The 18,939-nt window shown below is 67.2% G+C and overlaps 1 protein-coding gene across 1 annotated transcript in view; it reads right to left on the bottom strand.

Moving 5' to 3' along the window:
* Window positions 1-2,005: 2,005 nt before the first annotated feature.
* BMP1 (bone morphogenetic protein 1) overlaps window positions 2,006-18,939 on the bottom strand; it is an 18,229-nt gene continuing 1,295 nt past the window's right edge. Inside the window, exons 2-20 of the mRNA XM_032204190.1 lie at window positions 12,975-13,088; window positions 12,769-12,891; window positions 12,561-12,678; window positions 11,639-11,817; window positions 11,424-11,529; window positions 10,978-11,102; window positions 9,416-9,531; window positions 9,102-9,204; window positions 8,565-8,681; window positions 8,345-8,490; window positions 7,419-7,614; window positions 7,202-7,327; window positions 6,949-7,109; window positions 6,604-6,784; window positions 3,290-3,415; window positions 3,055-3,182; window positions 2,764-2,977; window positions 2,387-2,637; window positions 2,006-2,173 (exon numbers count right to left, since the gene is read on the bottom strand). Of these exons, the coding sequence (XP_032060081.1) occupies window positions 2,039-2,173; window positions 2,387-2,637; window positions 2,764-2,977; window positions 3,055-3,182; window positions 3,290-3,415; window positions 6,604-6,784; window positions 6,949-7,109; window positions 7,202-7,327; window positions 7,419-7,614; window positions 8,345-8,490; window positions 8,565-8,681; window positions 9,102-9,204; window positions 9,416-9,531; window positions 10,978-11,102; window positions 11,424-11,529; window positions 11,639-11,817; window positions 12,561-12,678; window positions 12,769-12,891; window positions 12,975-13,088 (2,765 nt within the window). The 3' untranslated portion in view covers window positions 2,006-2,038. The remainder of the gene's footprint in view (window positions 2,174-2,386; window positions 2,638-2,763; window positions 2,978-3,054; window positions 3,183-3,289; window positions 3,416-6,603; window positions 6,785-6,948; window positions 7,110-7,201; window positions 7,328-7,418; window positions 7,615-8,344; window positions 8,491-8,564; window positions 8,682-9,101; window positions 9,205-9,415; window positions 9,532-10,977; window positions 11,103-11,423; window positions 11,530-11,638; window positions 11,818-12,560; window positions 12,679-12,768; window positions 12,892-12,974; window positions 13,089-18,939) is intronic.

Genomic DNA, 18,939 nt, shown 5'->3' on the forward strand with positions numbered 1-18,939 from the left:
GCTGGGGGTGGGGTGGGGGGGCCGGCTACGGGCAGGGCTGGAGCATGGGGGGCGCATGGGGGGCGCGTGGGGGGCGCACGGGGAGCGCGGCGCCCACCCGCACCCCAGGGTGCTTCTGCGAAGGACGCTGCTCATGGGGGAGGACGGGGCCGGATGGAGCTGCGGGGGACCCGGCGGCACCCGCTTCTTTTTGGGGAGGGCCCCCCCCAGCCGAGCCCCGAGGGAGGGAGCCTTCGTCTCCCGGACTGGCCGACCATCCTCGTCCTCGTTGGCACGAGCTCTGCCCTCATTTTGGGGAGCCCCCCCCCCCTCCCACCGGCTCCGGGGCTCCCCAGCCCACGCCGCAGCTCCTGGGGAGCCCCAGCCCTGCCTCCCGCCCGCGGGGGGGGCCCTGCCCAGCCCAGCCCCACGCTGTCACCCCGCCGGGGAGGGCGGCAGCTCCGGCACGAAGGCTCCAAGCGCGCCCCGGATTCGAACTGCTCCTTGCTCCCGACAAAAAGCACAAGGGGACCCCGGCCCCTCGCCCGGACCCCCGGACCCGGCTGAGCTCCCCCGTGGGGGTGCTGAGCGCCTCGGGGACTCTCCAGCCGCCTTCACCCTGCAGCCAGAGAAGTGGAACCCTCGCTAAATCAGCCGGGGGGATAAGGGGGCTTTGCTGGGGGGGGGGTGGGGGGCGCAGCCGTGATCCGCCTGTCCGCAGTGGTGTCGTGCAGCGCTGTGCCGTGTTCGCTCTGTGCCCCAGCCCTCGCTCTGCCGCCCCAAACCCCGGCCCCACAGCCCGGGAGGCAGCCGGAGGAGCCGGGGGGCCGGTGCTCGGGGTGCGTGGGGGGGAAATCCGTGCGCCCCCGTCCCCCTCCACACCCCCTATTTGCCGCCCCCAGCAAGCATGAGCCGTCGGCAGCATGGCGCTCGCGTGCCGGCCCGCTCCCCGGTCTCTGTGTACCCGATGCACGCTGTAACGGTAGAAGAGAACAACCCCCAGACCCCGAGCAACCCTGTGCTGTGCTGGCGGTGTATCAATAAACTGTGTGCGCTCGCCACGGGGCCGTGTCTCGCCTCTCTGTGCCCGCGGGCAGGGCAGGAGGAAGGGTTGCGGAGAGCCCCGTGCGGCTCCGGGGTGGCACGCGGGGACGGCACCCCGCTGCCCTTGGGGCTCGGCGCTTCGGGGCGTCCCCCTCTCCAAAACCTTCCGGGAGCTGACGTCCTCGTGCCCATCACAAGCTGAAATTCGCAGCCCCTGCTGCCACCACCACCACCCCCCCCCTCTTGCAGCAAGCACATGACGCCGGGGCGCGCTTTCAGGTTGCCTTCCTGGAGCCGCAGCGCCGAGGCACGAGGGAGCGCGAGGCGGGCGCGGGGGCCGTGCCGCCCCCACCAGCCATCTGGTTTGGGTACGGGGGGGGGGGGGCTCCACACGGCCCCGGCCTCCCCGCAGAAGGAGCCAGGGCTTGGTGGGGCCGTGGGTGTGCTGCCGGGTGCGCCCAGGCTGGGCGGAGGAGCTGCCGGCACCGGTGGCACCCGCCGGTGCCGGATCCGGCAGATGGCCCCACGGATGGCCATGCAGCGCAAGGGTCCGGCCACGGCGCTCGGGTCGGCTTCTTCCAGCAGCCGGCACCCCGTGAAAATCCAACTGGGAGAACTGGGAGGACTGGGGATGCAAAGAGGCTGGGGCCGGCCCCGTGTCCACGTACAAGAGTATTTATTTCATCGTTACAAGAGAGAGACAGCACCTTCTGCGTGGCGGGCTCTTCCTGGTTACTGGTTTGTACATTCAGAGAGCTGCGGCCGGCCCGAGGGAGGGGAACGGCCCCCGGGGGACGGCCACCGGCACAGGGGACCCCCCCCTTGCCCTTGTGCCCGCGGGCGCCCGAGCCCCGGCGCCCCGTGCGCGCGTGTCTGAGTGCTGAGGTTGCCTGTGTGCTCCTCCGTGCAGTCTGTGCGTGGCGACGCTGCCCCTGCCTTCCTCCCTGCCCTCCTCCTCCTCCTCCTCCTCCTCCTCCTCCTGCCCTGCCCGCGCGGGGGCCGGGGCCGCCGGCTCTCATTTCCTCGTGTGCAGCGTGTCCTGGAACTTGGTGCTGGTGTAGCGAAGGTGGAAACCCTTCTTGTTGATGGTGTCGTCCGAGTGGAAGCGGATCATCACCGAGTCTCCGGCCGAGTAGATCTCCTCCGGGGGCTGCCAGGAGGGGGGAGAGGAGCGCTCAGCACCACCAGCATCCCGGGGAGGTGCTGGGATTCACGACCAGGAGGCGCAAAAGCATCGCAGTGCCTCCTTCCCACCACGCACAGGGGGTTTGAAACTCGTTTAAAACCCCAAAAAACCCCCCTGGGGAGCTGAGCTGGCTGCGTGCGCCCTCACCTCTCCCATACCCCGTCTCCCCGAGCTCACCCCGGACCCGCAGAAGCGGCCGAGGCGCGGGGCCGTCCCGTCGTAGCCGTCGAAGAGCTCCATGTAGTCGTAGCCGCAGTCGGCCTCCTCCTCGATCTCAAAGGTCTGGAAGATGAGCTCCACGCCGTAGCCCTCCTCGGCCATGATCACCCACTCGCAGTCGGAGCCGCCCGGGTAGTTGTTGTCCCCGAACTGCGCGTGCGAATACAAGTCCTTGGTCTTCACCTCGGCACGCATCTGGCCCCCGCACACTTGGGGAGAAGCCAACAGCGGGGGGGTTAGGAGGGCCCCCGGCCCCGCACGGCACCCCCCAAACCTCCCCAAAACCAAAACCAAAACCAAAACCAAGGAGGCTTCCCCAAGCCCGCGGCCGGTACCGGTGGAGTGCGTGGCCTCGAAGCCCTTCTTCTGGACCGAGTTGTCGGAGACGAACTTGAGGAACATCTTATTGCCCGAGGAGACGATGGGCTCGGGCTCTTTGGCCCCGCAGAACCTGCCCAGCACCGGGGCTTTGGCGTCCTTGCCGTTGTAGACCTCCAGGTGGTCGTAGGTGCACTCCTGCTGCGCCTCGATGTCCAGCTCGGTGAAGGTCTGCGGCACGGGGTGGGGGGCTCAGCGGGGCGGCGCACGGCACGGCCCCGGTGCCGCCCCCATCCCGCGGCCCCTACCAGCTTGACCCGGTGGCCGGCCGTGGTGCTGATGGCCCACGTGCACTCCTTCTTGCTGGGGTATTTATCGGGCCAGTTGGGGCTGGTGATGGTCCCCGAGGTGGACGTCACCTTGTGGTTGCAGCCGGCTGCGGGGGAGAGCGGGGAGGTTCAGGGTGGGCGCATGGATTTGTTTTTTTTGTTGTTTTTTTTTTGTGTTTTTTTTTTTTTTTTGGGGGGGGGGGCGCAAACCCACCTTCCTTGCAGTCGTGCTTGTTGTCGTGCAGCACGAAGCCGCTGCGGCACTGGCACTCGTAGCTGCCGAAGGAGTTGAGGCACTCGTGCTGGCAGCCGCCGTTGTTCTTGGAGCACTCGTCCTTGTCTGCGGAGAGAGCAGAGGGTGCCGCGGGCTGAGCGGGGCGCACAACGAGGGGGCAGCCCGGTAAAAACAGGGGGGGGGGCTGCAGAGAGCGAGGGAGGGGGTCCCTGTGCCGCGTGGCCGTGCCCGAAGCACCGGTGAGCCCCGAAATGTTGCTGCCCATCCAGGAAACCCGGCCAAGGATGGGTTGGGGGGGCTGCGGGCAGCCAAGCAAGGCAGCAGCAAGCGGGTTGGGGGCGTCCTTTCCAGGGGGTGTTAAAGGGAGGGGGGGGGTCCTCCTCTCCCGGGCTCGCGCACGGGCACCACCGTTACCTGCTGCTGGCACAGACGGGGGAGGCAGAAAAACACACAGTGACAACCAAAGATGCACAAGAAAAGACCAGGACGCGGGAGTCCCTCTTTACTCATCGACAGGAAATGTCACAGACACGATAAAAACGGGGAAAAGGGGGGGGGGGGGAGAAAAAAAAAAAAACAAAAAACAAAAAACACAACCCCAGGTCAGCCGCTCAGCCACGAACCGGAGGAGGCGAAAAAACGACGGGACCGGGGCGGCGCGGTGGGGTAGGGTAGGGGCTTAAACCACCCCCCCCCAAAAAAAAAAAAAAAATAATAAAAATAAGGCCAACGACCAGTTCTGTCAAGCAAGGGGCTGCCGGGGCCGGCCCGAGGGTGGGGGGCTCTGCTCGGCCCCCGCAGGGTGCCCGGGGGCCGCGGCGTTCCTGAGAAAGGTGGCGAGGACGGCGCGGCTCAGGAGGGGCCCCGCGGCCGCTTCTGGAGGCGAAACTTCAGGCCGGGCAGGCGAGATTTCGGGGGCTGCAGCTGCTGCTTCTTCTCTGCAATGAGACGTGGGGAAAGGGGATGCGACGGGGGGGCACGGCGGGCACCGGGGCGGGGGGGGGTGGGCATGCAGAGCGGCCAGCCGGGCAAGCAGGCGGGGAACGGGGGGGGCACCCGAAGGGGACCCGCGAGCCCCTCGTGCGCCCAAGGGCTGCGGGGAGGAGGAGGAGGAGGAGATGAAGGAGGCTTGGGGAGGATGAGGATGGGTTTTGGTCGGCTTCCTCGCTGCCTGGGGGCTCGGGGGGGGGGGCGTGGGGATGCCGGGGAGGGTTTTGGGCAGCTCCCCGGGCTGGCCGTACTTACCTCCCGGTGGCCACCACCCGCCCGAGGGCTCGGTCACCGTCCCACAGCTTGCCCAGCACCACGGTAGCCGGATTTGGGGTCCGGCCAAGGGGGGGGTCGGGTGTCACAGCCCCCTCCTCGCCCACGGTGCCGGCCACCTGAGCCCCGTGCCGAGCTCGTGCCGAGCTCCCCGAGGGTGTTGGCAATGCCGTGGGGGGGGGGGCGCATCCCTCCCAGAGCCGGTGGATGAGGTGGGGGGGGGGGGGGTCCTGCCCCAAGCTGGCCCCCCACCCATCGGGAGCCGTGCGCGCGCCCCTGAGCCCTGCGGTGACGCCTGGAACCCGCCGTCTCCCAGCTTCTGGGCGAGGAAGCGAGGCGGAATAGCCCCGTTTTTTGTGTGTTTTTTTGTGTTTTTTTTTGTTTTTTTTTTGGGGGGTGGGAGGGGGGGGCTTCTGGTGGGCCGGGCGGGACGAGAGCAGCTCCAGCAAAAGGGGGGAGCGCGCGCAGCACTGCCCTGCAGGAAGGACGGAGGGAGCCTGGGCGGGCGAGACAAGAGCGAGAGAGGGAAGAAGCCCGCTGGCTCCGAGTCCTCAGCAGTCCTTTATCCCAGCCTGCCCCCCCCCCCAGCACCAAAAAAACACCCACCTGGGCATGCACCAAGGACCAGGGACCTACCTGGTGCCGGCACCGTGGCGGACCCCCCCGGCGACCGCTTCCGTAACGCGCCAGCCGAGCGCTGCCCCCGAGGGTGGCCCCGAGGGGCTCGGGGTGGCCGGAGGGCAGGGACCCCCCCCCCCACACACACCTCCGTGGTTAAAAAGGAGCCGCAGCGGGGATGCTGCGCCCCGGAGCTGCGAGAGACCCTTTTTTTTTGGGGGGGGGGGGTCCTGCAGCACGGTCCTGCCGCCGGGAAAGCCCGAGACCTGGATGGAGACGGAGATTTTGGTGGCACGGAGGTGACAGGGGAAGCCCCCAGGGGGTGGGACAAGCCCTGGGGAAGCGCCACGAGCCCCAAAGGAGGTTGGAAAAGGTGGAGAGACCCCCCCTGGGGGAGGGAAGGAGCCCAAAATGCGGAGGGGGGGGGACTCACCCGGCTGCCCCGCGGTCCCGCTCGGCTGCTGGGCGTCCCCGAGGTGTCTCTTTGCCGGAGGGCGGCGGCGGCTCCCGAAGGCTGGGCTAACCTCGTTTGCCTTGGTTTTAATCACAAAATAAAGCAAAGATAACCGTACCCCAGCCCCGCGGGGGGGGGGGGCCACCGTCCGTGCCGCCCCTCCGAACGGCCTCGCCGGGGGCCAAAAAGCAGCAGGAGGTCCTGGGCTCCCGTCTCGAGCGCACGGCTCGGTCCCCGAGGTGCCCTCGGTGGTGCCGTGCTGAGGGGGGGGACCCTCTCTTGCCCGAGGGTCCCACAGAAGCCCCCAGCCCCGGGGCGGGCGGTGAGGCTTTGGCGACGCCGTTTGCTCCGCGTCCCCGTCCCTCCCTCCCCAAAACCCGGCTCTGGGGACACAAATTCCTGGCGGGGTGGCGCCGGGAGAGGAGAGAGGAGGACAGAACGGAGAGGAGGGAGCAGGGAATGGTTTCCAGGAGGGCACCCGAGGCGTCGTGGTGGCAGCGGGACGAGGGCCACAAGGGTGCTGGCGGCGCAGGGGCAGAAGCGGAGCAAGCCCGCGGCCGTGCAGCGTAGCGGGGGGGTGCAGCAACGGAGCCCCCAGGGTGCAGTGCCCGTCCCGGAGTGCTGGTGCTCCCCAAAAAAAAGCTGAGCTTGTCCCCGGCCTCTGCTGCTGCAGCCGGAGCCCGGCACCCTCCGGATTTTGGGCACGGCGAGGGTACCCAAGAAATAGAATAAGCTCGGGGGGGCAGCAAAAGGTGTTGTGAGGCTGGGTGTGGGCTCGGGGCGAGCCAGCTGGGGGCTGCGGGGACCCCCCCGGGGAATTGCACCCCGCGGGGCACAGCCTCAGCACCTCCCCGGGCCGGGTGGAGCGGGGACTGCACCCCGCGGGCGGGCGTTAGCGGCGATGCGGGGGCGCAAAGGGGGAGGCGGGCGGGCGGGGGGAGCGCAGGGGGGGCTCTACCTGAGAAGAAATGGGCTTTGAAGCCCTTCTTGGAGACGGTGTTGTCGGACTTGAACTCGATCCTCATGTTGTTGTACTGGGAGGTGATGACGTCCGGCTTCTCGGCGCCGCAGAACTTGCCGTGGAGCTTGGAGTCGGCCGTCAGCCCGCTGCGCACCTCCACGAAGTCGTACTTGCAGACCTACCAGGGAAGAATTTGGGGGGGGAAAAGAGGGAAAAAACGGGGGGGGGGGGGGGGCACGGGGCTGGTGGCGTGCCCGTGCCACCCAGCCACCCTCCTCGGCCAGCCGGGGGGGGGGGGGGGGCGCAGCAGCAGGCGTGGGGACCCCCCCAGGGCTCGCTCACGTCGTTGCCCTCGGTCTCGAAGAAGTCGAACTGCAGGGAGATGCGGTACTGGGTGGGGGCCACCAGCTGCCAGATGCAGTTCTTGTTGGGGGGGTACTCCTTGGGCCAGCCGGGGCTGGTGATGGAGCCGTTGAGCTTGGTGAGGAACCCCCCGCAGGCGGCTGCAGGGCGGGAGGCACGGGTCACCCTCCCGGCACGCGTACTGGGAGGCACTGGGAGGCACTGGGAGGCACTGGGAGGGTTGGACACTCACCCTCACAGCGGCGTTTGTCGGAGGCCAGCTCGTAGCCGGGGTCGCAGGCGCACTTGTAGCTCCCCAAGGTGTTGACGCAGCGCTGCTCGCACCCGCCGTTGTTCGGCCGCGAGCACTCGTCCACCTCTGGGCACGGGGACGGGGGCTGAGCGGGTGGGCAAGGCTGATGCCCCCCCCCGACTTTTTGGGCTCCCCCCCGCCTCGTTTGGACGCCTACCTTTGAAGAAATTGACGGCAAAGCCGGCTTTGTTGATGGAGCCGTCGGAGACGAACTTCATCCAGAGCTTGTTGGAGGTGCTCTTGATGTCATCCGGCTTGTCGTAGCCGCAGTAGCGGCCGATCAGGCTGCTGGCCTCGCTGCTGCCGTCCCGGATCTCCAGGTAGTCGTAGGCGCAGCTGTCGTGGCGCTCGATCTTGGCGGGAGGGAGGCCCCCGGGGTGTCGGTTTTTGGGCACGTTGCGTCCCCAAAACGCTCTGCCTCCCCCCGATGTCCTGTGAGTTTCTCCCACCCTGTTCCCGCACCCGGGCGCTACCAGGAAAGGTTCTTCCACTGGGGGAAACTGAGGCACGGCGAGGCCAGGAGAGGATTTGGGCACCCAGAGGGACCACGAAAGGATTCGTGCACCCAGGGGGACCACGAAAGGATTTGGGCACCAGGAGGGACCCCAAAAGGATTTGGGCACCCAGAGGGACCACAAAAGGATTTGGGCACCAGGAGGGACCCCAAAAGGATTTGGGCACCCAGAGGGACCACAAAAGGATTTGGGTACCAGGAGGGACCACACAGGAATTTGGGCACCCAGAAGGACCCCAAAAGGATTTGGGCACCCAGAGGGATCCTGAAAGGATTTGGGCACCCAGGGGAACCACAAAAGGATTTGGGCACCCAGAAGGACCACGAAAGGATTTGGGCACCTGGAGGGACCACAAAATGATTTGGGCACCTGGAGGGACCCCGAAAGGATTTGGGCACCTGGAGGGACCCCAAAAGGATTTGGGCACCCAGAAGGACCACAAAATGATTTGGGCACCCAAAAGGGGCAGGGACACCCCCATGGCAGCTCGGAGGCTGCCCCACGCGCCGCATCGAGGCGCTTCCAGGGGGGGGATTTGGCCCTTCCCGGGGGCTTTTGGCTCACCCACCTCGAAGGACTGGAAGGTGAGGCCCACGTGGAAGCCCTCGGAGACGGTGATCTTCCAGACGCACACCTTGCTGGGCCGGTAGTCGTCGGGGTAGTTGGGGGACTGGATGTGCCCGTTGTCCTTCTTCACGTCCCCCCCGCAGATGGCTGCAAGGGCGGGCGAACCCTCACTGAGCACCCCGCGGCATCCCCAGGGGACCCCCAAAAACCCTTTCCTTTACCTTCGTAGACGGCGAAAAAGCCTTTGCCCACCCAGTTGCTGCTGCTGCGGAACTCGACCCAGAGGCGGCTGTCGGTGGAGACGATGGGCTCGGGCAGCTTGTTGCCGCAGAACCTGCCTGGGGACGAAGGGGTGCTGGGCTGCCGCGGCCGCGCGCCCTCCGCCAACACACCCGGGGGGCCCAGGGCTGCTTCCCCCCACCCCCAAAAAAAAAAAAAAAAGGGAAAGAGCTGCTTCTCCCCACCCTCTCCGATGCTTTTTTTAGTTTTTTTTTGGGGGGAAAAATCGGTGGAGATCGCTTGGGAGGAGGGGTGCTGGGGAACATCCGGCGCGTGATGGGGTGCGCCAGCCAGCCGGATCGTCCACGCTGGTTTAATTAGCGCAGGCTAACGAGCTGGGAGCCCAAACGCCCCAAATTTGCTGCAATAAACCCCCCCCCGGGGGGCCGGCTTTTCCCCACCACCCCCTCCCTGGGGGGCAATGGCACGTGGCGGCCGGGCAGGGGGTACGGGCAGGGGGAGCCCCTCGCCCCGGTTACCTCGCAGCGTGGCCTTTCTCCAGAACCCGTCTCTCACCTCCACGTAGTCGTACCAGCACAGCCGGCTTCGGTAGAGGTCCAGGGTGGTGAAATTCAGGATGATCTGAGGTCGAGGGAGGGGGGGGAGAGGAAAGCGTGGCGTGAGCCCCCCCCCCCCCACACACACCCGCTCCGTGCGGCGGTGCCGGCGGCGGCACCGGGACCTCGCCGCGAGCATCCTGCTGCTGCGGGGCACGGCAAGGCAGGGGGACCCCAAATTTGGGAGCTGGGGGGTGGTGGAGGAGGGGGGGGCGCAGGGGGAAGCGGGGTGCTACCTTCTCTCCGGGGGTGACGGAGATCCTCCAGACGCAGTGCATGTGGGCAGAGTACCCGTTGGGGAACTGGGGCGAGGAGAAGTTGCCCTGGCTGTCCTGGAGCGTCTCCCCGCAGGCTGCGAGAAGGGGGGGGGAGGCAGGGATGGGATCAGCCCCCCGAGCAAACCAGGGGGAGCCCCCCCCCCAGCATCAGGACGAGCCCCCACGGGACACAACCCCCCCCATCCTTTCCCCCACCCCACAAAACCCCCACGCTGTGCGCGCAGGAGGTGCCGGCGGTGGCTGGCGACGCTCCGGGCACCCCGGCACGAGCCACGTCCCCCCCCCCGGGAACCATCTCGGGGCCCCCCCCCCCCCCCCACGCCCTGCCACGATGCAGGGGGGGGGCCCGGCTCGCAGCCCGGGCTCGGAGCAGGTCTGTAGGGCTGGCTGCAGCCCAGCGCTGCCATCTGGAAGCCACATGGTGCCGCGGCCGCCGTGCGCTGTCGCGGGGCCAAAGCGGGACCCCCCCCCCTCTCCTCCCCATCACATCGGGGCTCGGGGGGGGGGGGCACTGGGGGCGCGAGATTAGAGGTGAAACGGAGAGGAAAAGAGGCTCGAAAGCTGGGCTCGCTGCCTTTTTTCCCCTCCGAGCTTCGCAGTGGAAACAAAGGGAAGGGAAAGCTGCGGAGGTGCTTTTTTAGCTTTTTTTTTTTTTTTTCCCCAAAAAAATAAGAACTAATCACTTTTCCTGCTCGGCTGGAGCGAGGAGCTCGCAGCCCCCGAGCAGGAGCTCCCGCGGCAGGGCTGGCTGCCGGGGCCTCTCACCAAGGCGTCCCTCTTCCAGGCTGCTAATTAGTCGCTGGAATTAAGCGGGGCGCCAAACTCCTGGCAGATGTTGCAGCCCCCGGAGCTGGGGGACCCGGGGAGCAGGGGGCTCTGATTTGGGGGATGTCTGATTTAGGGGATGCTCTGCACTTTTGGGATGCTCTGCTCTTGGGGGATGCTCTGATTTTGGGGATGTCTGATTTTGGGATGCTCTCCTCTCAGGGATGCTCTGATTTTGGGGGATGCTCTGTTCCTTGGGGGATGTCTGATTTTGGGGGATGCTCTGATTTTGGGGATGCTCTGATTTTGGGGGAATGCTCTGTTCTTTAGGGGATGCTCTGTTCTTGGGGGGTGCTCTGATTTTGGGGGATGTTCTGATTCTGGGGATGCTCTCCTCTCAGGGATGCTCTGATTTTGGGGATGCTCTGCTCTCAGGGAATGCCCTGCTCTTTCGGGATGCTCTTTCCTTGGAGGATGCTCTCAGAGGAGCGGGCAGGAAGAGGAGTGATCCCACATTTTCCTCCTGCTTACACCCCCCCCCGCAAAAAAAAAAATCCACTGCATTCAGAGAACAATTTTTGCACTCTCTAGATGGGGAAAACAACCCCGGAGAGCATCTCCCCACCAGCACCCCTTCCTTCATCGAGGCTCGGGGTGAAAGCAGAGCCACCCCCACCCCACACAGCCCCGTGCACGCTCCCCCCCCGCGCCCCCCACCCCGGTGAAGCCCCCCTGAGACCCCGTGGGGTGCTCACAGGGGCAGCGGTACAGCTTGCGGGCCTGGGCGATGTCTCCTTTGCTCAGCCTCGTGCGCTGGCCGATGGCTGGCCGGACCCCGTTCACATCATATTTGGGCAGGATGGTGTCGAGGAAAATGCCCCTGGGGAGAGAGAGCAGGGAGAGGCTGAGCTGGAAAGCACCGGGCTGCTAAAAACAGCCTGGGGGGGTGATTAAAAGGCTGCAAGAAGTAAGGGGTGAGTCAGCGGGGCCGTGCGCCGCAGGGCGCAGGATGTGGCCCCGGCCCTGTCCCGAGGGATCCGGAGCTGCCCAAGGGATGGGACGGAGCAGGGGGCGAAATGAGGGGGTGCAGGGGGGCAGTGAGGGGTTGGCACGGGTGGGAGGGAGCCTGAATTTTTTAGGGCAGGGTCCCGGTGTCGCCATGCCTTGTTTAGAGGGGGGGAAGAACCCCGGGCGCACGCACCTGGAGAAGGTGTTCCTGGCGTAGTGCATGATGCTGTCGAAATCGTACGTCTCGCCCAGCGACTCCACCTCCTCCGGCTCCATCTTCAAGAAGTTGTACTCCTGCCCTGCAAGGGGGGGGCAGGCAGGATGGTGAGGCCCCCCCCACTTCATCCGTGTGCCCCCTTGGAGAAGAAAAAGAGGAGGAGGAGGAGGAGGAGGAAGGCTGCTCCCTACCTGGCTGGATGTTCTCGCGCACGATGGAGACGTGGTCGTCGCGGTCGGGGCGCGTGTGCTCGTGCCAGAAGCCGATGACGTGGCCCAGCTCGTGCACCACGATGCCGAATTTGTCGCAGTTTTTGCCGATGGAGATGGCCTGCGGCCCCCCGCCCCTGCGGCCCACGTAGGAGCAGCACCTGGGGAGGGAGAGGGGGAAAAAAAAAAAAAAAGGGGGGACCCTGGGTGAGCCCCACGCAGCCCGGGGCCCCTCTGGGTAAGGACGTGGGTGCCTCAGCTTCCCCCGTGCTGGGCACGGAGCATCTGGAAATAATCCCCGCAGCCTCCACGGGAGCTTCTGCCTGCTCCTGCCTCCTCCTGCCCACGTTGGAGCTCCAGAGCTGCCTCGAAACCTCAGCTCTGCCTGGAGACCGGCACGGCACGGCACGGCACGGCACGGCACCCTGGCTGCCCCCCGGTGGGCTCCAGCCCAAGCATCTCGGCACTTCCAACCCCATCTACCACACCGGGCTCAGGATTTGTGCCCTGGGAGGGGGGAAAACCACCACCCCCGAGCCGAAACCCGCAGCCTGCTGCACGGGGAAGCCTCCTCGGCACCAGCTGCTTGGCCGCGTGAGGACGGCGCTCTCTTCCAAACCCCTGTTTCCTTTGGCGTGTGCCGGGGCTGGGGCAGTGCCACAGCCCTCAGCCCCATCCCGGCAGCCTCCGAGGGGTTGTGACCACCCAGGCGAAGGGCTGCGTGGGCAGCTGGGTGACAAATCTCATTAACCAGCCCCTTTAATTAGCCCTGCACGAGCCCCCTTTTGTGTGCGCACCGGCTGCTCGCCCCGGTGCCACCCAAGGGACCCCCGCCGCGGGGATGGGCTTGGGTTGGGGACCCCAGGGGGGTGCAGGACTGGGTGCTGGGACCCCCGACGCTCACCCGCAGGGTCTGTAGGTGAAGACGATGTAACTGTCCTCATCGTTGCGCTCCAGGAAGGTGACACACGTGTGCTTCTCCCAGTGCCGCATGGCCTGCCGGAAGATGGCTCGCTGGCTGCCTGCGGGGGGGGAGCCGTCAGCAAGGTGTTTTGGGGGGGGAAACTGAGGCACGCCGAGCCCCCCCCAAGTGCCCTGGCGCCAGCACTCACCGCTGAAGTTGCCGCTGATCACGTAGGGGATGACCCCGTCCGGCCACACTCGCTCGGGGCGCGAGGTGGCGGCGCGGCGGCTCCGTGCCCGCTGCCGGCCCCGGCTCCGTGCCTGGGGGCTCCCTGCGGGGATGGGGAGGGGGTGAGGATGGGTTTTTCCCCCCCCAAACATGAGGAACGGGGCCGTGAGGGGCTGCGGGGGGTACCTGAGGAGTTGGTGGGCAGGCGGGTGATGGTGCGGTGCACCAGGTCCACCACCCGCTCCACCTGGAAGAGCCGCAGGTCCTCCTCGTCCAGGGCGATGTCTCCCAGGAAGGCGGCTGGGGGGGGGGGACACAAGGGGTTAGGGGGCACGAGGGGGGAGCATCTTCCTCCTCCTCCTCCTCTTCCTCCTCCTCCTCCTTCTCCTTTAACTGCAAAGCGAGCGTGGTGCCGGCCGGGCTCCCCTGCTCCCCACGGTGCCGACGCTCCCAGCAGCTGGAGCCAGCCCCACGCCGACATCTGCTTCCCATAAAGCCCAGGCCCGGACTTTTTAGGCTTTCTACGATTATTTTTTTTAATTTTTTTTTGCTTCATGGAACGGCTCCAACCCCAGGCTGCTCCTGGGAGCCCCGGCGAGCTGCCACAGCCCCGGGACGCCGGCACAACCTCCGGGGCATCTGCCAGGGCCCGGTGAAACCATCTGGCCCCGCTTGCGCCCTGGCACGGGGCGAGCCGCAGCGCCGGCAGGAGCGGACCTGCCCGAGAGGCGTCCGTCTGTCCGGCCATCTGCCGGGGCCGTGCGTCCTTCCAGCGCCTCCCCGGCACCCGTGGGCGCAGAGCTCTGCCCGCACCGGCAATTCGGGGAGCACCGCTTGGAGGACGCAGCCCTTCCTCCCCCTCCTCCTCCTCCTCCTCCTCAGAGCCCTCCTGCTCGCCGCGGCCTCGCCGTGAGTCAACGCTGCAGGATGCGGCCCCGGCATCAGCATTTGGCCGGCACTGCCCCCCCCCTCCCAAGGGACCCAGCTTTTTCGGAAACGCCACGGCCCGGGCGCGAGGGCTGGCTGAGGTCACGGCGTGCGCCCTGCCAGGCTCTGGATGAGGGTGGAGAGGTGGAAACGGGATCCTGGTCGGGGCCGTGCCGCAGCGGGGGCACGCGGGGGGCTTCGGGCACCCCCTGCCCTTGGTAGCGTCCCCCCAAAGGGAAGGGGTTGAGGGTAGGGGAATGGGAGATAAAGGGGGGGGAAATTGGGTGCTGGAGCAGCTCGCTGGCCGGGGGGGAGCGGTGCCAAGTTCGCGCTCCGAGCAATTAACAAGTGGATCCCAAAAGAGCCACTAATTACAAAAGCCAGGCGGGACAATTAGGAGAGCGCGGAGAGGTCGGAAGCGACGGCCACCGGCACGGGGAGGCGAGGGGATGAGCCCCGACACCCCAACCCTGCCCAAACCCCTCCCTGGAGACGGCACGGAGCGCTTTGGGGTGAAAGAGGCACATTTTGGGTCTATTTCCACCCCTGGCCAGCCGGTAGGAGCATCCCAACAGAAGGAACCCCTCGCCCAGGGGCAGATCTCCCGATCTCCTGGAGAGCCCCGGAGAGGATCCGGGGCCGGGGGGGGGACCCGTGTCCGAGGGGGCTGCACGGGGAGGCCCCGGGGCGCGCGAGGGACGAGCAGCCCGTGCCAAGAGGCGCATGGAAAGACAAGGGAAAGTAAGCTCGCTTACGGCGGAGCAAGCGCCGGCGGAGCCAAGTGATATAGAAACCATATGTGAGGGATTTGGGATACGTGAGAGAGCCGGGCAGGCGAGCGCAGGGGCCGTGGGGCTGCTCTCCGAGCCGGCGCGAGGCAGCCCGGATGCTTGCTGGACCTGGACAGAGCTCGAAAAAAAAGCCACAGCCACTGAAATTCCCCAGATTTTCCCCCCCCAAATTCCCTTCCCGGCCGGGGGAAAAAGCGGCTTCCCACTCGGGGCCGTCTCCGCCCCGGGGCTGGAGGAGCGAGTGGAGGTGGCCCGGCCGCGATCCCTTTAAGGCCACGTTAGGGCCAGCCCAAAGCGTTGCTTTTAGAAACGTCCACGTTGGTTTGAGGGTTTGGGCGCTTCCTCCCCGCCGGGGCCGAGCCCAGCGCTCCCCAGGGCCCATCCCAAAAGGCAACCCCATCCCTCCCCCCCCCCCCGTCCCCAGTGGCCCCTTCGCTGAGGGGGCTCGCCGCGGTGCCAAAACTCCCCGTTAACCCCTCCGAGGGGCCGCCGCTGAGACTTGTTCCTTGTTCCTTTCCCCCCCCCCCCCCCAAAAAAAATAAATAAAATAAATAAATGCGGGGGCGAAGGCGCCGTGCCGGGGCTGACGGGGCAGGAGAGGTCCCTGAGTCAGCCCGGCCCCAGCCCAGCGCCGCGGGCGGCGAGGAGCTGCCAAGGTTCGGCGCGGCTCACGTAGGAGCTGGGGGAACGGGGAGCTGCAGCACGGCGCCCTCGCCCTCGCCCCCTCGCCCCGCCGTGGCCCCCGAGGGTTTGGGGACCTCTCGGGGTGTCCCCGGTTCCGTCCCCAGCCCGGGAGGTTGTGGTTGTGCCGCGGGGGCCGCCCCGGGTTGCAGAATTCGGGGCAAGGTCCTGAGCCGCGGCGGTGCCAGAGGGAGCGTTGGCTCCAAGGCCGTGCGCCGGCCACGGGGACGCTCGGGGTGTCATGTCCCCAGCCTCGTCCCCGGGGGTGGGAGCAGGGAAAGGGCCGGCCCTGCACGTCCCTGCTGCTCCCAAACCCTTTGGGACCTGCCAGAGAGGGTCTCACCGAGCTCCCCGGCACCCCTGCAAGGTGTCGCCGTGTCCCCAGCATCGTGTCCCCAGCCCTGAGCCTCGGTGTCCCCATCAGGCACCCCCCACGCACCCCACACCCCTCATATTATTGCTGGGGAGACCAAGAAGGTGGCGTTCCCCCCCGTGCCACAGCAAGCACCCCAAAAAAAATCCCCCAATCTGCTTATCCCAGCCTCCCGCACACCCTGGCGGGGCCAGATCCTCGCGGGGAGCTAACTCAGCCCCTGTTGTTTGACTTTTTTTTTGCGCTGTGTTTTTGGTTTTGGGTTCCTGCGAGGGTGACGTAAGCCCGGGGACGAGCGAGACAAACAAAGTTTGACGTTGGGACGCGGGCCAGCCCCCTCTGCCCCCCATCCTGACGCCGCGGGCACGATCCCCTCCCCGTGCGCACGGCTCCGTGGTCATCCCCGAGGGTCCCCCGTCCCCTCACCACCCCTCTCTAGGGATGCAGGCGCTCAGCATCCTTCGTATTCGAGGCTGGGAGAAGGAAGGGGTCCCCCTGGCCTTCCAACAAAGGGCTGGCATCACCAAGATTTCGGGACGAGCCCCAGGTTTTTGCAGGCACAACCCAACCTGCGGAGGAGCCCCGCGAGCCCGGGGCGCGAACGCGATGTTCTGGCGAGCGCGCAAAAGCAAACAGATCGACGGGGAGAAACCTTGGCAGGGGAGGGCGTGCAGATAAACAGGACGGGATCATGTTTCAGGGCAGTCTGGGGCAAACCAGGCTCCGTGCGCTGCGCCCCGGCTCCGAAAAGCCCCCAAAAGAGTCCGGCGAGGCCGGGCTCCCCTCGGTGCACGGAGAGCCACGGATCCGGCGTGTTGGGCATCAATCAGCCCGTGCTCAGGAGCAAGGAGCAGGCTCAGCCCGGCCATCCCATTGCCTCCAAGTCCTTGTGGACCACGAGCATCGCTCCGGGGCCATTCGGGGACCAAATTGGGAGCGGGCTCGGAGGCAGGGAGCGAGCCGCGCTGCCCCGGCCACGCACGGAGGCGTCACCGGGGCACGGCCGGAGGAGTGAGGTTTCAAAAGGTGCATCCCGGGCCTGGGCCAAGCCTCCGGGGTCGTAAAGCCTCGGAGTCACCGGGGCAGCATCCCACTGGCTCGGCGGAGCCGTTAAATATGTGAGGAATGCTCCTCGCGCCTCCCCCTCGCTGCCTCGCGCCAGCCCAGCTGCACCCGCAGCGAGCAGCAAAACACGCCGGGGCCGCGGCAGGAGGAGCGGGCGCCACGCTCGGACCCCCCCCCGGGACCCCCTCGGGACCCTCCCGGGACCCCCTCGCCTCGGGGTCTCATCCTGCTGGGGTAGCCGGGGGGAAGGGGAGAGGTGCTGAGCATCCCCGGGAGCGCAGCACCACGGTGGGGGGGGTCGAGGCCTCATCCTGCACCCCTCATCGCCACCCCCTGACCCCGCAGGGACCCCAGGGGGACGGATCCTGAGCCTTGAGTCCCCTCTGGGCATGGTGCTCAGCCCCTCTCCCGGTGCCCCCCGGCCAAGCAGGCGGCGGGGGGAGGATTATTTGCTTTCCCAGAGCACCTTCCTAGAGCGCAGCGGGCACAATACGGGAATTCAGCCTCGCAGCCACGCCGGGAGCCCGGCCAGAGCACGGCCCCGCGGTGGCCAGGGGGGAAACTGAGGCACGGGGGGGACACAGGCTCTCCTCCTGCAGCCCCCCGGGGTGGTGGGGATGCTGTAGGGCCAGCAGGACACCAAGCCACCGAGCCATCCCCGGGCTCAGCACCCATAGGAAGGGGAGAAGCAGGGCGAAGCGCATCCTGCCCGGGCACAGCACCCCTCTCCAAGGGGCTGGGCGCTGATGGGGCCGGCACAGCCCGGAGCAAGGGGTCCTGAGGAGCTCCGGGGGGAGCCTGGCCCCTTCTAAACACAGCTCGTGAGGGTTTGGGGGCAGGTTGGGAGCGGGAGGCACGGTCGGATCGCTGCAGGGGAAGATTTTCCTCCTGCTCCTCTTCCGTGACAGCGAGCCGAGGAGAAAGCCTCCTCCGGGGCTCGGCGAATCCTAAAACCTCCAGCGTGTCAGAGCCTCCGGGACGGAGCCCAGCCTCCCCTGAACCCCTTCCCGAGCTGAACCCGAGCTCGCCGCCTCCTGCGCTTCTCCCCTCGCCATCCCCACGTGGGATTCGCCCACCCTACAGCCCTGTGCCCCCCAGCCCCGAATCCGGACCCGTTTGGGAAGCTCCCGCCACGTGAACCAGCAGCGGGAGGCTTTCCCAAGGGGGGCTGCAGCCCCCTAAACCCCCCCCCCTCCAGCACACCCCCGGCCCCCCGCCGCCTCTCCGAACGGGTGACTGCACAAGGATAAAGCCGAGCCCGGCACCGGGCTGAGATTTACAAGGTCTCCGCGCCGCCCCCGGCCCCAAAGCCCAGGCCTCCCGCCGGCCCCGGCTCTGCGGGTGGATTTTAGCCGGCCTGAATAAGTGACATATAACGGCTGGAAAATATTCTCGGGCACCCTGACAAGTGTGACTGCAACCAGTAGCCTCCGCTGACTACGCCTGGAAAGTGTAATCTAGGTGAAACCCCAGGCGGACGCAGCCAGAGCGCTCCAGGCACGGCTGGGAAGCTCGAGACCCCCGTCCCGGTGCTGTGACCCCCCCCAAAATCACCCCAATGCCCCCATCCCGAGGCTCTGCTGTCACCCCGCGGGCTGGCAGTGCCGTGCCCGTGCCCCTCTGAGCCCCCACCCCAATGAGAGGGGGCAGGAGGTCGCGGTTAGCCGAGTCCCCCCCACGCTGCCCCCGCTCTGTGGGTGCTGGGGGGGTCCCTGGGGGGTAGCCGAGCGCGGCCATCAGGGCTGGGTGGGTTTGGTTGGTGCTCCTGGGGGGTCAGCAAAAACAACTGGAGCAGCTCCTCCAGGGGCAGCGACACCGGTGCCATCCCCGGGCATCCCGCTGGGACCAGGGGCAGGATGCGACCCCGGTGTTGGACCCCCCCACACCGCAGATATCCCGCTGGCTTTGGAAGCAGGGCCACGGCTAAATCCCTTTCCCCAAGGGCCGTGGCTCCCCGCTGTCCCATTTGGGCACCTGAGGTGCTGGCACCGAGCTGGTGGCATCGCCCCGGGGGCGGCTGCGGGCACGAGCGGCCTCAGGATCCCCCTTGGTGTAAAAACGTGCAGAAAAACCCCAAATCCCTCTCCTGGTGCTGCTTCCCCTGACACGGGACGAGGCCTTGGCACTCAGCTGTTTCCGGCGCTGCCCAAATCCCCGAGGGAAAAACATCCCGGGGATGCCGGGAGGGGGGGGGGACGCGGCGCCCACCCCAATTCTCCCCAAATTCTCCCCCTGCCGTGCCCAATCCCACCCAGGGCCCCCCGGGGAAAGGCTCCGGGGTTGAATTAGGCACATAAGGAGCTCGTAAAGGCAG

Source organism: Aythya fuligula, chromosome 27 (genome assembly GCF_009819795.1).
Source record: "Aythya fuligula isolate bAytFul2 chromosome 27, bAytFul2.pri, whole genome shotgun sequence".
Lineage (NCBI taxonomy): Eukaryota > Metazoa > Chordata > Aves > Anseriformes > Anatidae > Aythya > Aythya fuligula.